Source organism: Calonectris borealis, chromosome 16, assembly GCF_964195595.1.
Source record: "Calonectris borealis chromosome 16, bCalBor7.hap1.2, whole genome shotgun sequence".
NCBI lineage: Eukaryota > Metazoa > Chordata > Aves > Procellariiformes > Procellariidae > Calonectris > Calonectris borealis.
This window is the reverse complement of record NC_134327.1, coordinates 11,306,372-11,322,738: the sequence shown is the minus strand read 5'-3', so window position 1 is coordinate 11,322,738 and position 16,367 is coordinate 11,306,372. Positions and strand designations below refer to the sequence as shown.

Here is a 16,367-nt window from a genome sequence, read left to right as displayed (position 1 = left end):
AGCCCGGGCTGTTTAACCACTAAACCACATACTCCTCCTGCAGTTGCACCCCAAAGTTTTGGGGTGCGGGTCACAAAACTCCCACTTCTCAGCCCCAGCACAGGGAAGAGCCATGATCTCTTCCAAAGGGAAGCAGGGCAGAGGGAGAACAAGGGATATCGTGCTTGGAGACAAGTCATGGGGAAAACCTATTCTGCCTACCACTACAGCAACAGGCATTCGTTCATTTTTAGTATTATAGTCTCTAATGTCCTCCGTTATTTAAGCAGGTGATCAAAAATACAGAAAAGAAGCTTTATTTCTTGTTTCAAATATTACATGCACTTTCAAAAATTAAAACTCTTTATTTAAACATCTCAATAGCATCTTGTCAGTTTGGAGGCAGCAAAGAATAACAGACATTTTGAAAAGCATTTACAAAAATACATTGCACAAAGTCCTATCTTGCTTTTTTAAAAATAAGTTAGTGTTATTCAAAATATTCCCACCCCAGCTACCTAATTTCAATTTATACAGGATAATTCTAATTTTAAATATGTAACCTATAATGTGAAAACACCTGTACACATGTAATCTAGCTTCCTCTGCGTAGGCCATAGGTTCTGTCTCTAGCTCAAGTGAAAAAAAAAAAAGTTCTTCACAGGGAGACTTTTTTTAAACATTCGAGGACTGTTGTGCAACATACGTAACTCTATTCAGAAAACCAGTCAGCAGTTCCATGTGTTAACAGTTCATGTGTAACTATAAAATGCATTGTAACAGCAAGATAAAAATTCTGCATACAAGTACATTTCAGGAATCTTTTCCGAAAAGGATCTTCAAAGTAGCAATCCTAGGGGGGGCAACAAGCAGTTCCATCTCATTCTACATGGAAATGTTGCTTTTGAGAGGAAGACCTGGCTCTAATCTTCTTAGACCCGACTAAGGTCTCTGGGGATGATCTAAAGCATGCCCGTGTATTTCAGAACGGCGGTACTGAGCAGAAGTCCCTCTTGTAAGTGTGAAGTAGCGAGGTTTACTTCAGTCTTGTTTTCTACGTACTGCATTCTCACCGTACAACATTTACTGAGTGTAACAACGAACCAGCCTAAGGAACTATCATCCCAAAGAGATCACTTTTGACAAATTTAGATTGTTTAATTGCTGTATACTAATGTTTACTAAGCAATTTAGCAGGCTTATCGGCTCCGATCCAGTTAGTCAGTACATCAAGGTCGATTTGTAATTAACACTAAAGAAGAACAAACTGGCCAAGTCGCTATAGTAAAAACCCGTAAAATAACTTCAGTTTAACTTAAAGTTATCCCTGACTTTTAGAGCAATTCATGGCCACAAGTTACAGTAAAGCATTCTCAGTCGCTGGTGTTTAAACTAGTTTTGGTTGCGTTAACTTTCCCTGACAGTAATATTTATTATATTCAACATGTATCAAAGAAGCCCTTTTGGATCCACCAAAAAGGTCAAAACCAAGGGTCAGCTGAAGGACACCTTTAGCCACAGTCAGTGTTTAAAATGTACCACAGTTTTTGGCTTATGGTGCCAAGCTAACAGAAGTATGCAGTTAAGTCCTGGATTTAAAAAAAACCAGATTCCTAGTTGCAGAAAGTGTGGTTTATTCTTTTAAAAAAAACCTATACATTCATTTGTTATAAAATAGGTGTCACTTGTTTGCCAACTGGGCTTTATGAACCAGAGTAGTTTGCATGCATTATTTCTCTCAGCATGGACACAAAAATGTAAAGCTAACTGGCAGTTACAAGCTGAGCATTAGAGCAAATAAAAATTCTTTTTTATACAGTTCTGCTGACAGTCTTCTGCCTTTATCAGAGGATCAATAGTTCTGCAGTATATATCTTGCATCCTCGTCCTTTAAAGATTCCAGTGTTCTAGGCTTTCCGGTATATACAAATTGAGAACAAAATGTACAACAACAAAAACCACCCAAGCTGTAGTGTAGGAGATTATTCGGCAGGTTTCCCATGCACTCTGAACCGATAAAGGCATGTATACTCTGCATGTCCCCAATTAGAAAAAATTCTCAGTTCCACTATTTGGAATGCGTTTTCACTTTTCTCCTGGAGAAGGAAAAAGCAAACACACAAACCAGAGTTAGGTTTTAGTTATAAACAGGTGCAACTGAAGTTGCTTTCTTAGATTCCTGCAAGTACCAACTTTTATTCGTAACTAAATTATGCCTTAGGAACTTTCCATCACTTTGAACAGAACCTTCCTTGCCTTACGACTAGTTTTTTGTGAAGGCAGTCAGAAGAAGCATGAAGCAGGCTCTTTGTGTGTTTAGCACCTTCATACTATTTGCGTCCAGATGGCACAAACCTTTCCTCCCCTCTCATCTATTTAGACCACAGGTTTTCAGGCAGATAGGTAGATACTTTCTGCCTCAGTTTCTACAGTGCCCAACAGAGAATGAGGCCTTTTTCCTCTCACTGCTCATTGTGCACTACCACAGAAATACGAGTATCTTTCTCCTGACACTTTTATCATCCAGACTTACCATCACTGGAAACATCTGCAGTGGTTCTCCTCCTTGGTCATAGACATACTGTCCTAGAAGCTTGCCTTCTTCTTGATATTCATCATCTAGACCCTATAACAACAGGATAAAAATTTTTGCTTCTGTCAAATTTGATATCAAACCAAAACCAGTAGCATGTCTACATAACTGAGTATCAACAGAAGTCTATCAAACCAGGATCAGAATGTTTCCCGTGTAACTGAATGCTTGTTCAGGCACGGCTCTGTATTTGAGTTTCCTGCACTGCAAATAGTTGTGCTATGTTTATATGTTTTCATGGTCAAACCCCTTAATTTCCATGGCAAAACCACTATCACAGTGTACAATATAAACTGCTCAGGACAAACAAGAATGAGAAAACATGAAGGTTATAAACAAGACAGAAGTCAAGATTCAGATGCTAGCAGATCACTGCTTAAGCATTTAAAAGAACCAGACAGAAAGTTCTCAAATATCACAACTATACTCTGATGTAGCCTGTGGTCTTCTGTCATGCCTATGCCAACTGTGGTGCTAGTTAAAATCAATTTAAAAAAATACTTAAGGCACATCATAGTTAAGGCAAAGAGCCAAAATGGGCGGAGGGAAAGGAGGAGGAGTGAAGGAAGGATGCAACAATTGAAAGAACTATACAAAATTAAAAACCATCATCTCCCTCCAAAAATGTTTACTACTATATAAAGCAAGAGAAAAGAAACAACTCCCCCAAAATTAGTTGTAACACTTCTTATTCCTAATCTCAAAGATCAGGAGAAAAAAAGCAATTTTAAGAGCAATGACAGAAACAGTTTCTTCTTTGCGATCCTCCCTTAAGTCATTATTTTCCAAGATGCATAACACAAATATTCTTTATACATACAAACATCAACTTAAGTTCAGAGACTGACTTACATATACTGAAAAGTTCCTAGGAGCACTGGTGATATTTCCTGTTGGTGAAAGTGTTTTTGGTATGTGTTCCACTGTAAAGGCAGTTGGATAGATCTTCATTGAAAGTCTAACTACAAGATACCCCTGTGATCCTTTGAAAGCCCAGCAGTTTCCTGGATACATGTCCGGCTAGACAGGAGGAAGGGGGAGAGAACAGCATGGGACATACCACCACCAACAAAAAGAACCAGCCACAAGCATTTTGTAATGATTTTTTTGTAATAAAGAGTTGTAATGAATTCTGAATTATTAGGGACAGTCTTAGATAGTAAGTGGCAGAATATAATCTATCCGGTAGAACTCTTCAGGAAGACAGCATATCCACCTGAACTACCAGCAGAGTTTTGAAGACCCACCTTGAGATTACTTCTCAGCAGGAACCCTCCCAGTGCTCACACTTTGCAGAAGTCCAATACACCACCCAAGCCTCCTATGGGGGTCTTAATTTTGCTAGAGTTGGACTTAACCAGTGCCCAGGAACTACCAGAAGAATCCCACGCTTGGGAACAGTTCAAAGTACATGTGCCCCCCAATATATTACAGACAGAAACATCCAGCATCCAAAAAACAATCCAAACCACTCAACACAAAATAACACTGCTGAATTTGTTTACTCAGCTTTTAATTACCTGAATCACCACTCTGGGAGACTGAGAGAAGTACCACAGAGGAATTCCAAAGAGGCTAATTAATGCTGTTTTGGTCTCATAGGTTTCAGAACAGCGAGTACTCAGAATGCTGCCACCTCAAAAGAGATGTATCAGATTAGCAGAAATAATTACTCATTTCTTCCTGAAGACTTTTAAGGCAGAGATTTGTACAAAGGTTAATGAACCTTTACCAGTTATTTTCCTCAGAAAAAACTATTAAAGATATTGTTAAAGTCTAATAATTTTCTGGGGATACAATGCTTCTATCAAGTTCAGTATTACTTTAAGAACATCTAAAAGGTTTTTCATTTAAGAGGGCTGAAAAATACACATTTTTCCCTAGTGAGTTCAGTGGTGTGTACACCCCATACTAACAGATTTGTGGTTCTCTATTATCTAGTTGTACACATGCTTAGAAGAACTATTCTATCCCTGTCCCTGGGCAAACAGCACGCAGTAGTCTGATGATCAGGCAACACACAAGGATGCTCTACTAACCTTTAGTCTTCATTTAAGATTTTTAGTAAATACTATAAATAACATGAATAGTAAAATAGTGTTTCCACTACTATTTACCTCCAGATTCCAAGGCGAAATCCACCATACCAGTCTTGTCTTGAGAGTAGAGTTTCAGTGCATTGTTTACAATAATCTGTGCTTGCTACAGATGTACACATAGAAGAGGAGAATGGAAAGAGAAAGATTTTGATAACATCAAGTGATGAAATAATTGATATATACACATCTGTGAAGTTGTAAGCATCTTTTTGAGATGCTACACTCCATCACAAGTCTTTGAAAGCCTCTGTCAAGACAGAGGCCATTTTTAATGCATGGTTTTCCATCTTAAAATACAAATTCGTACTGCATCTTGACTGGCATTTTCTTCAAAAGTTGTATTCTTTCCCCCACCTTCCCAAGACCCTGAGCTGCATTTCTTTGGTATACTTGTTTCTTGGGAATTCTTCAATTTTCAAGATAGCATACTCTGAAAAAACGCAAACGTTCACAACAGGCAAGAAGCAATGCTGTAAGAATACACTTGATAAAGCATTTTCTGTAGTTCTCCCCATTTCAATTAATGTTCCCAACATCTCCTAAAATCATTAACATTTATATTGACAGTCACGCTCCACAAAATGTCTATAAAAGGATTCTTTACAGTTTTAGTTGAACTTTTGAGAACTTAAACTCACTCACCGCTTCTGTGATTCCAGAAATCCCTGCATTAGTCACAGCATTTGTTACTACTTCAGATGTTAGTTTTTGGTTTGTAACAGACATATGGAGAGTAATATTCTTGAGGATCTGCAACTCTAGATCCCGCAACAAAGTCTGCAGATCACTTTTGCTCACAAAATTGGACGTAAACCATTGGAGAAGCGATTCAGGAAAGTCTTCTTGTTGATCACCAAAAAGCATTAGCTTGACAGATTCTTTGACCTGGGCATCTACCTAGTAGAAGCCATTAACAATTGTAATAGAAATTATTAGTCTTTATAAACCATTAAGTAATACTCTCTCTATATATATAAAAACATATATAAAAAACAGGCACATGTGAAATCAATACATTTAGTGCTACACAGAAGTCTAGCTTTCAGATGTGTTTTAACTACGTTGACTTACACTGGAATAACATATAGGAAATCTGGATGCTTCATCGGTTTGGTGAACAAGATACACCTAACAAAGCCCTAGCAAACTATGCAGTTTACATAGTGGTCTGAGTAACACTTCGGAATAAAAAAAAAGTTGACTGCAACAGTTCAAAGAAGGCACCGTGGCAACTCTAAGGGGAGCAGTGTACTTGTTAGACCTAGTTAAGCAAGTTGCTTAATCACTCACTTATGGTATGCTTTGATTCCATGCACAATAACTAGCTCATATTTGACTGTTATCACAAGATAGTATTTTAGTCAAAGTTGATAATCCCGTATCAATACTAGCTGTTGTATTTTGTTGGCTACATTCTAGTCAGACCTTATAAAAGGCTTCAAAAGAACTTAAGCATGATTTCCTAAAACAACTCTCAGACAACAAACCTAACTTGCTTTTACTTAAGTTTCTTTTCCACATTTCCATAGGTTAGGAAAATACATTGGTAAGAACAGCAAAGTATTGTATACAGAACTGCTATTGCATTATATCTTAAATGCAAAAAACCCTGCCATTATAGAAAACAAGCCACAAACTCTTGTCTAGTAAAATGTTACGCACTAATGGAAAAATTCACAGTACCACTACATAAAACACTACTATTCTTTAAGATTAATACCACCCCCACAGTACTTATTACAGTGCATTTCAAGAAAGTTAGTGAACAAAACCGAGTAGTACTGAGTTTTACTGGGACAGTTACAGAACCTACTTTTTCATGAATGACATCTATTTTCTCGCAACTCGTCTTGACGCTTTCCCCAGTTAACAGTTCCGATTTCATCCGAGACAACTCTAGTTCTAGCTTTTTAACTTTGGACAAAAGTTGACTGTGTTCATCATCATCTCTGACAAAAACAAGGAGTCAATAATTAGGAAAGAGTAGTTCGAATCATTCCATCAAATTCCAAAGGCATGAGAACATACTTGTCTAATACGAGGTGCTTTCCTAGTTCAGTTATTCACCATGATAGACATTGTGAGCTTGCAGTTCCTTGAAGATGTTATTTAAGGCATACTTAGGATTAATATATTCAAAGCAAAGTATTTTGAAGTTTTGAACAAATCCAGCAGCGATGACTTCAGACCATCACCAGGCTGACAAGTTAGTAACTCAAACATATATAGATTTTGGGGAATTTAAGGTTTCTGGCAAACCAGTCAAACTTTATTTGCATGAGTTTGCCACTGGTTAGAGCGAATTCCAGATTACCTTACCTAAACCAGAATAACTTTGGAGGCAGGTATCAAGTTGAGCCTAAGTAGCTGGTCACATATGAGCAATATATATCAGTGTTCAGTGCATGCTATGGAAAAGAGTATCAGCCATCATTCTAAAGCCATTTTACATTTACATCTAATTTAAATGACAATTCAGCAAATAAGTGTTTCTTTTTCTCTTCCCAATAGGGAAACTACTTAATGAAGTGCTGCAGGTTTTATGCCGGTATTACACAGTACATGAGTGGAAAGTAGTACAGCTGACAAACTAAAAACAGAGACGAAGGTTGGAACTGATACAATTTAAGAACTTAACTATAAAGCCTATAAAAAGCAGTTACTCTATATTTCACTAAGCAATGTGAGGAAAAATTCTAATGCATTTCTAAGAGGATGAGAAGTCACTCATTCTCCTCCACTATATAAACAGCTTTCTCTAGTAAAAAATGTAGTTGTAGGATTGCTCACACACTGGAAATGGGCCTTGTGCTGATGTTCAGCATCACAGTTGAAGTCTACTATAAGACAGAAGTACTCTTGCTGACAATACAAACTCTTAAGGTCAGTTAACTGACACAAAGAAAAGCATTGTTGTATTTCAAAGAAGAATATGTGTATCGCCATCAGTTAGCATCAGGATTGAAAAAGCAAGATATATTTGAAAAGTGCTTATACCTCACTGTTTTTGCTTTGGCTACGTCAAGCTCCTTCTGGATGTCCTAAAAAATACAGAAGTTAAATCTAACATATACAAAGAGACAAAAGTGACAGAAAGATGATAAAGAATGTTAAATGAAAACGGCAGATTTTAGCACCAGCTATACAGGACTGTGTCCCCACACTTATGCGTGTGCCTCTGTATAATAAGTTTTTATTCCAAATAGAACCTGCCTCACTGGTCAAGTGAATAATTTTTAATCTTTGGACTGAAACCCCCTCCAAGAAGGGGGAGCAAGAACACAAACAAATTTTGGGACTTAAAGAACTGCAATAGCTAGAGTAAAGCAAACAGGTTTGGGATAGCCAACAAAAAACTTAGTCTATTTTATCAACGAGTTACAGTTCGAGCAAGTTAGCAAAGCTAACTTTCAATACCTTGGATTCAGCAGAGAGTTTTCCAAGAAGGTCTTCCAGTGTCAGGATGCGCAACTCATGTTCTTGATGTAAAGCCAGGAACTCAGTCTTAAAAAACAGGGAAGAAAAAGGTGGAGTATTTTCTTTTGGAGTACAAATAGCATAATTGGTATTTTCTACAAAGCATAATTTTTATTTCATTCTGCGAGTGCTTAACTGATTTATCCTGCAGGTAGTGTGAGAAATTACAGAATCTGTAATAAATATAAAGGCCTGATTCAGCAGTAGTAGGGGTTATACACAGGGAAGTTTACCACAAAACCCCTTCTTTGTCACTAGTCCTTCCCATAGTCTTCTTTCTCTGTATGAATTATAGAATCATAGCATCATTAAGGTTGGAAAAAGACCTCTAAGATCAAGTCCAACCGTCAATCCAACACCACCATGCCCACTAAACCATGTCCCTAAACGCCTCATCCACACGTCTTTTAAATACTTCCAGGGATGGTGACTCCACCACTTCCCTGGGCAGCCTGTTCCAAGGCCTGACCACTCTTTCGGTAAAGAAATTTCTCCTAATGTCCAATCTAAACCTCCCTTGGCGCAACTTGAGGCATTTCCTCTTGTCCTATCGCTTGTTACTTGGGAGAAGAGACCAACACCCACCTCGCTACAACCTCCTTTCAGGTAGTTGTAGAGCACGATGAGGTCTCCCCTCAGTCTCCTCTTGTCCAGGCTAAACAAGCCCAGTTCCCTCAGCCGCTCCTCATCAGACTTGTGCTCCAGGCCCTTCTCCACCTACGCTGCCCTTCTCTGGACACACTCCAGCACCTCCATGTCCTTCTTGTAGTGAGGGGCCCAAAACTGAACACAGGATTCGAGGTGCAGCCTCACCAGTGCCGAGTGCAGGGGCACGATCACCTCCCTGCTCCTGCTGGCCACACCATTTCTGATACAGGCCAGGATGCCGTTGGCCTTCTTGGCCACCTGGGCACACTGCCGGCTCATGTTCAGCTGGCTGTTGACCAACACCCCCAGGTCCTTTTCCTCCGGGCAGCTTTCCAGCCACTCTTTCCCAAGCCTGTAGCGTTGCATGGGGTTGTTGTGACCCAAGTGCAGGACCCGGCACTTGGCCTTGTTGAACCTCATACAGTTGGCCTCAGCCCATAGATCCAGCCTGTCCAGGTCCCTCTGCAGAGCCTTCCTACCCTCCAGTAGATCAACACCCCCGCCCAACTTGGTGTCATCTGCAAACTTACTGAGGGAGCACTCGATCCCCTCATCCAGATCATTGATAAAGATATTAAACAAGACCGGCCCCAAAACTGAGCCCTGGGGAACACCGCTCGTGACTTATGAAAACAGGATAAATCCAGCTGCTTTTCAGCAATGTAAGATTCTACTTTAGACCACCTATCTGGAATTAATTCTTTGTCAGCAATAACAAAAGAGGAACAAATGCCAATGACTACTCCCTGGCATTTACTATCTATCAGTTAATTCTGTAAAGGAAAAAGAATCCAAAGTCAAATCGCTAATAATCTGCATTATTAGAACAGAACACTTTGATCAGTAACAGAAAGCATCACTAACTATCCTACCTTTTCCTCCAGTTTCATATCTTTAAGATGTTGACCCATCACATTTTTTATTAGCTTCAATGTTTCACTTTTGTCACTCATCTGGGCAACCTGATCTTGAAGATTATGGAGTAGAAGCATCACTTTGCTATATTCTTCATCATGGTGATGGCATCTGTCAGATACGAAGGCCATTTGCTTTTCCAGCTCGCTTATACGACCAGAATCAAAGATATTTATGGTATCCTAAGGTATAAAGATTTTTTTTTAATATATAAAAATCAAGACATTTTTTTACATTACCCTTATGTATCAAGTTGTTATTGCAAAATATTGAAGACGTGGGATTTAAGAAGTCTTAAAAGATATGAAAGTTCTTCCCTAGGCTGCTCTCCCTTACCTTTGGGGGTTGCACAGAGTGAAAAGAATCAGCCAGTGGTTCAGGAACACGAATAGAGTAATCTGTTCTCTGAATTGTATCCATTCTTGTCCAGTTCAATGAAGGTAATAATGAAATGAAGCCATCAAGCCCCCAGAACCATATACCTACATCAGAAACAAAAAGCAAAAAGGGTATTCAAGAGATTCTCCCTTAAGACTGCTTATATCTACAAATTGTCTTCTTACTTAAGGACACAAGCTACTTTAAGTTTGCAAGGTAGATGTCACACAGTGGACACTACTCCAGTCTAAATAAAAATCAGCATGAGCAAGCTTTAAAATTGTTAACTCAAGCACTCAAGAATATTAGGGAACATGCATCAGTACCACTCACACAGTTGTAAGGCAGGCAACTTGTGCCTATGTACCATGATATATCCTTAAACTCATACTACTGCTTCCCTGGGACCTAGATCTCATTTACTGGACAGGCCATACTCACTGAAGACAGATGTAAATACTGCTTTTTATCTCAATGGAAAATATCTTGCCTTATACCCTACTTACTACATACCACATTGCATAATATCTAATAAAAGTTAGAGGAAACTTAGGCTTCCATGGAAAGAATCTAGCATTTCACAAAGACTGCACTTATTTTTGCAATATCTTAGTGAGAAGTAGCAGCATTTTCTACACAGGGTAACTTCTTCCTTTCTTATTCTCCCTAATTTTGAATCTCCACTCTAAGTTTCTGAGAAGCTTCATCTTCTCCCCAAAGTAGCTACAAGTTTTTTTAGGACATGCAAAGATATGAAACTGCTTTTTGGAAATGGCCCAGCACTTTCAGTAAGTATTTTAAACTGACTTTGTTTCAAATTAGACAGCTGGCCTGGAATATTGTCAACTAACCAGTCTAAATAGCAGTATTTTAAGCAACTAAAGCATGGCCTAGAGCAAAGGAATGATTTAGGATGAATTGGTAAAAGAACTTAACCACACTTTTATGGAGATCAACAACAATCAAAGCAACCAGTACGCAGCCTACTCTATGAGCTCATTGCTATTCTTATGAAGGATGTAAAGGGAGAAAAGAAAAAAAAAAAGGACTTCAGTGCATTTACTTACTCACCCACTCTCTCTGCCTAAAGAGCTCTGTGAAATTGAATCAAGGGTATTCCTTTCACAGTAAGGGGAAAGCTCACTGACTTGTAAGTACTTTGAAAGCTTGAATTACTGCCCTGTTCACAAACAAACTTCCTCTTTTTTGCTTCTACATCTTCTTCATAAACCGAAAGTTCAATTAAAAATGCTATTTTGGAACAGCTGTAGTAAGCATACACCGATTTGTATTGTAACTAAACGATTCACATACCTAGTAGAAACAGGAGTGGGATAAGAAACAGTAATAGCTTGTAGATCTTTGGAAGGCATCTAGAGAAAGAGAGAGGAAAGTTTACAAGAAACGATACATTTATCATAATTTATTGTCTTATATTATAACTGGGTAAATAATTTTCTCACAAAACAGTTTTTCAAAGGATACACACCTTCTAAGAAGAAACACCTTGAGCAAAGACATCAGAGTAACAAGTTGATACCACCCAGTTCTAAGCAACCTGAACATGCCAGAAGCTGCCCTCCCTAGAAGACAAAAAGTAGCAGTGTGAAACGTAATTACCGCAGCACATGTTCAAAGAAACCAAGCAGAGGGACATGCAACTGTGGCCAAAAATACTTTGCACTGCAGAGAAATGCACGAGTACAGGCAATGCATGCAGCTTATTAACATCTAAATATCACACGTATGACAGCATTACCACATCAGCTACTCAACAAAACCACCAGTCATGCAAAAAGATAAAATGCTCATTTGTTATAACAATGCTATCTTGCCGGAAATTCAGCATTAATGCTTGAATCCAAGTTACCACGGACTGAGGACCTCAGTATCTTTCAAGAAAGGCACAGATTAGCAGTATCAGTTTTTGCTAAGAGGAATACCATGATAGGAAGCAACTACCAAACCAAACACCACATTATTCTTAACACCCCATATTCTGTGCTATTCACACACTCATTCCCTCATGAAACAGCCTGGTTAGTCTCCCATTATGCCTGTGAACAGAAAAATACCCTCTCATTAAGCATATTTTGGTCAATAAAGAAAGTAAAGTAGCACATGCATTTCAAGATACAAAAGCTACAGCATAAGCATAGTTGAATTAGTGTAAGCCATATACTGCAGATTCCTAGTTTGTCAAAAGGAACAGGCAATGCACACACACAGATTAGGATAGTAACCTGGAGAAAGAATGGCCAGCCAAAGTAGAGACGCCACCTTCTGAGACACAAGCCATCCCGTTGCTCCTACTGTTCGCAACATGTGAAGCATAAAGTAACCTAGATTATAACAAATTAACTCTATGTGGTAACATACACAAGTGAGCTTAAGGTTCTTTTGCAGTACATGCAGTAAAACAGACTCAATCCCCTGCCCATTACATGTTCTGCATAGTTTTAAACCATACCTTTCAGTAATCTACAAACTTGGTTCTTCATTATTTAAAAGCAAAGCAAGCCACTAATAAATATGAAACCAAGTAAACCCAAGACAATTTAGAAACAGAATTCTCGCTTATAAGGATAAACAGAATGACCAACAACATCTGTGCAGTTAGAATTTCCAAAATCAACAGAAAGTTTACATTCTGTAACATGGCATTGTTAGATAAACATGCTAAGTATAACAGAGAATAGCAAAAAAAGTACTACCATAAAAACAAGTTTTAAGCACATCATTACTCTAACAGCATCTTAGTTGTTCTGAATTATACATCAAGTTAGTTATCTCGGTTCATGTGTAGAAGAAGGAACAATTAAAAATTTTAAATCCTAGTGAAAGAATTAAATAATGGTGTCTAAGAAATACTGATAAATAATAGAAGATATTCCCTACTAAAAGTTACAAGCAGTGAATTTTTATTAAATTGAATGTCCCCAAGGATCTTCAGTATGTCAGTTTTGAGTCTCTTAAAAAAACACAACCAACCAACAACAAAAAAACCCAACGCACTATAACAAAATGCTGTAACTTAAAGCCCACTGAAGGCAACAATTACTATATCCGAGACTAGGACTGCTCGTTCTACAGAACAAACTACGTAATATACATTTAGAAAATAATCCTAAATTCTTAGATTAGCAAGTATGTCTGGGTTAATCTGAGGGATTATAGATATACCAACCCAATATTTTGCAAGGCATTTACGTGACTGAAGTGTCTCAAATCATTTTCCTTTGCTGAATAAAGAGCACTCAACAGATTCTTGATGCCTCTGTCATTCAAGCTAGGGAACACTCATCTCACAGGGAGGATTCTATCCCTATTATAAGAGTCCTGTAAAAATTGACTATCACTAGAACAAAAATAAAATGTTAAAAACCCTTTACTCAAATAATCTGCACACCAATACCTCACACCTTGCTTTCATTTAAAGGCAGCTTTTCAAACTATCGAGCGTGCAATAAATTAACAATCTGACTTGTTCTTTCTAACATACAAGGTATATGTTCTCCCTACACCTTGTTTTGACTAACAGGTAAGCAGTCTGCCAAGCTGGCACAAAAGCCAGTATCAGAGCAAGAAGTCAAACAGGAAAGATGTTAAGTAAGTTAATTTTCTAGACACTTTACACTTTTAATCTACTTTGATAGATGAAGGTAAAAATAAAAACACAAAACAATATGTATGATTAACATTGTGAGATTGAAATGCAAAATAAAAGCAAAAGAAAAAAGGTCCAAGTCAACCTGCATAAGAAAAGGTGTGCCAAATGGTCCTTGCTACCCTTTTAGCCCATGAGGATTGCATGTGGTCTGTGGTGTATATTTCAAGATGTTTCTTCCCCTTACAGTCATCACCTGTTGGTTGTGGTAACAGTCGATTAATGGGACAAAGCCAGGATCAAATCAAGATTGTTACAAGATAACTTGAACAAGCCTATTTCATCATATCAGTTATCAAAACAAAAACCATTAAGCAAACTTCAGTGGAATAAAACTTGCTTGGGAAAATATTACAGTACACCAGGCAATCACTGTTCTGCCCCCTACATCTAAGCTGCAAAACAAATGTTTACTCTGTAGCTTCCATAGAGTCATGGGGGCATCTGATATTACTATTATAGCAACAACCTGGTGTACAGCCCAAGGCTAAAAGACAACATCAATCATTATACTTACATATCGATTCCTCATTTACACCAAGATGGCTATCTTCTCTGTAAAATTCCTTTACATTCATGCTTCCACAGTAGTCTGAGTGAGCTGCAACACATTCAAAAAGCATACGTGGAATGTAACTCTCAAGTTCAAAGCCTTTCATATATGCACATTTTAGCAGGTCACAAAGCAGCATCATATATGCAGGTTTTTAGCTAACCTGGCTTGGTTCACTATTAAAGCCAGACTACCCACAAGAAACCTGAAAAATGGTCAAGCAAGAAGCCTACTCTGTGCAATCTTATTTTTTCTTCTTTATGTAAAAGAGGGCCTTTTGGTTTAAAAAAAAAAAACAACAACTTTCTGCTTCTTTTCAGATAGCAAAGTTAGTAAAAAAATCATAACAACTCATCAGATCTTGAGTCCCTATTCCCACCATTCTGTCAAATGGGCCAACCATTACATCTTTGTGTTGATTTTATCAGAGATCTTAAAAGACTGAGAAAAGAGCATTTGCAAGCTATAAGGCACTGAGGCACAGAGAACGGGAGAGAACAAAGTTTTATTCACACACAAAAATCAGTTACCTTCTGCCTATGGCAATTTAACTTCATTCGTAGAGCATGTATTATAGAAGAAAAAGCACCAAAGAAGAATCGAACGTTTTCAAGGAAAACAAGATGTGCTTTAGAGTAGTGCGGAGTGATGATGGCAGCTTTAGTTTTGCAAGACAGATTTAATCAAGTTTTAAGTACACAGTGGGCTTAAGGGTAACAAGATAGTCCAAACCTAAAGACATTGAAAAGTTAGGATTTGATACTATCATACCAAAGAGTTTAAAAATCAACTTAAGTTTCTCAATTTAAACATTGCTTTCTACCACTTCCTACTAAAAATCAACACGTGAATCTTAACTGTAACACAGGTCTCATACGTGAATCCTGATACTTCCAAAACAGAGAGAAAGTATGAGAAGGGTAGCACTACTGAGATAACTAAATCATAATAATAAAAAAGGAAGAAAGACAGAAGCCAGCCAAAAAAACGATAGAAAAAGAACACCATAGTGCCAAAGATGAAGGCCATAAGGGAAAAAAAAAAACCAACACACACATTTTGGCTTTGTGTGGAGACCAAGGAAGACAATGGAAAAGGTACCTTTAAATTCATAACCCAGCTTCAGCAAAACCATTTGAAATAGTTGCACTAATAGTGATGCAAAAGATGCTGCAGCATGTTTGACCAATCGCAGAATCTTACTCATGTAGAAAGAGGTTCCTCCTATTGAAAAAAACAGCGTGAATACAAATTATTCACCTACATAAAGATATACTTCTATTCTCTGGTGACCATTAGCTTGCGGAAGAGTGAGAACAAAGCATGGAAAGCCTTTGTTCAGCCAGGAGTATGAACTTAAGCAAGCATGGTTTAAAAAATCTGGATGCATTAGATATTACAGCAAAGCTTTTGTAAGAACTACACATCCTCGGGAAAACGCCTTCAAGGCAGAATGTATGACTTCAGCAAGAATACCTTTTCTTTGTGAGAATTAAGAACTCTAAATAGCAATGAATTCCTTGCTTACAGAACTCAGGATTTCTCAATGATGTGAGCTGTTGATAATGATTTTGTGGGTCACAGCTCCAAAGAGACAAACTACATTCTTATTTTGGATTTGAAAGGGTGAGGACTTTTCACCTTCTTCTCCGCCTTTACACTGGAGGAAGTTACTACAGCCATCTGCCTCAAGTGCTAGAGACACACACTTCTCCTTCAGAGCCACAGGAACAAAGCTGCAGCCCACCACACTGCTGCTTTCCTAGAACCAGCCACATTCCAAAAACCTGCCGTGATTGTGTGCCCCTTTTCCCACCGCCCCGCCTGCCCTGCTCCCCTCCCAAGTTTAACCCAAACAACTGGATTAAAGTTCAAAGGAACATACAAAGATGAGTTCCTCGTAGAATTCTCCTACGTGAATACAAACTCAGGAGAAGAGAAAACAGTTTTCATACAGTGTCGCTTTAAGAAGCTCATTATGCCATGCCAAAAGAATTCCTGTGCTACACATTAACTAAAAAATACTTGCCTCAAAGCATTTAAAGTCACACCTTATAG

General features: G+C 38.2%; 1 protein-coding gene across 14 annotated transcripts in view; it reads right to left on the bottom strand.

Annotated features, from left to right (window-relative positions):
* Positions 1 to 280: 280 nt before the first annotated feature.
* The window catches only part of SUN1 (Sad1 and UNC84 domain containing 1), a 36,692-nt gene continuing 20,605 nt past the window's right edge, over positions 281 to 16,367 (bottom strand). For 6 of the 14 annotated variants that reach the window (XM_075165231.1, XM_075165229.1, XM_075165230.1 and 3 more), the window contains 17 exons: positions 15,411 to 15,533; positions 14,274 to 14,357; positions 13,842 to 13,952; positions 12,333 to 12,431; positions 11,579 to 11,672; positions 11,404 to 11,462; positions 10,048 to 10,193; positions 9,669 to 9,893; positions 8,089 to 8,175; positions 7,669 to 7,712; positions 6,485 to 6,620; positions 5,314 to 5,568; positions 4,690 to 4,774; positions 4,093 to 4,208; positions 3,425 to 3,592; positions 2,513 to 2,605; positions 281 to 2,075 (listed from right to left, as the gene is read on the bottom strand). In XM_075165231.1, coding sequence (XP_075021332.1) covers positions 1,962 to 2,075; positions 2,513 to 2,605; positions 3,425 to 3,592; positions 4,093 to 4,208; positions 4,690 to 4,774; positions 5,314 to 5,568; positions 6,485 to 6,620; positions 7,669 to 7,712; positions 8,089 to 8,175; positions 9,669 to 9,893; positions 10,048 to 10,193; positions 11,404 to 11,462; positions 11,579 to 11,672; positions 12,333 to 12,431; positions 13,842 to 13,952; positions 14,274 to 14,357; positions 15,411 to 15,533 — 2,039 coding nt within the window. In that variant the 3' untranslated portion in view covers positions 281 to 1,961. The remainder of the gene's footprint in view (positions 2,076 to 2,512; positions 2,606 to 3,424; positions 3,593 to 4,092; positions 4,209 to 4,689; positions 4,775 to 5,313; positions 5,569 to 6,484; positions 6,621 to 7,668; positions 7,713 to 8,088; positions 8,176 to 9,668; positions 9,894 to 10,047; positions 10,194 to 11,403; positions 11,463 to 11,578; positions 11,673 to 12,332; positions 12,432 to 13,841; positions 13,953 to 14,273; positions 14,358 to 15,410; positions 15,534 to 16,367) is intronic. The other 8 variants (XM_075165237.1, XM_075165242.1, XM_075165239.1 and 5 more) reach the window with 5 other exon arrangements.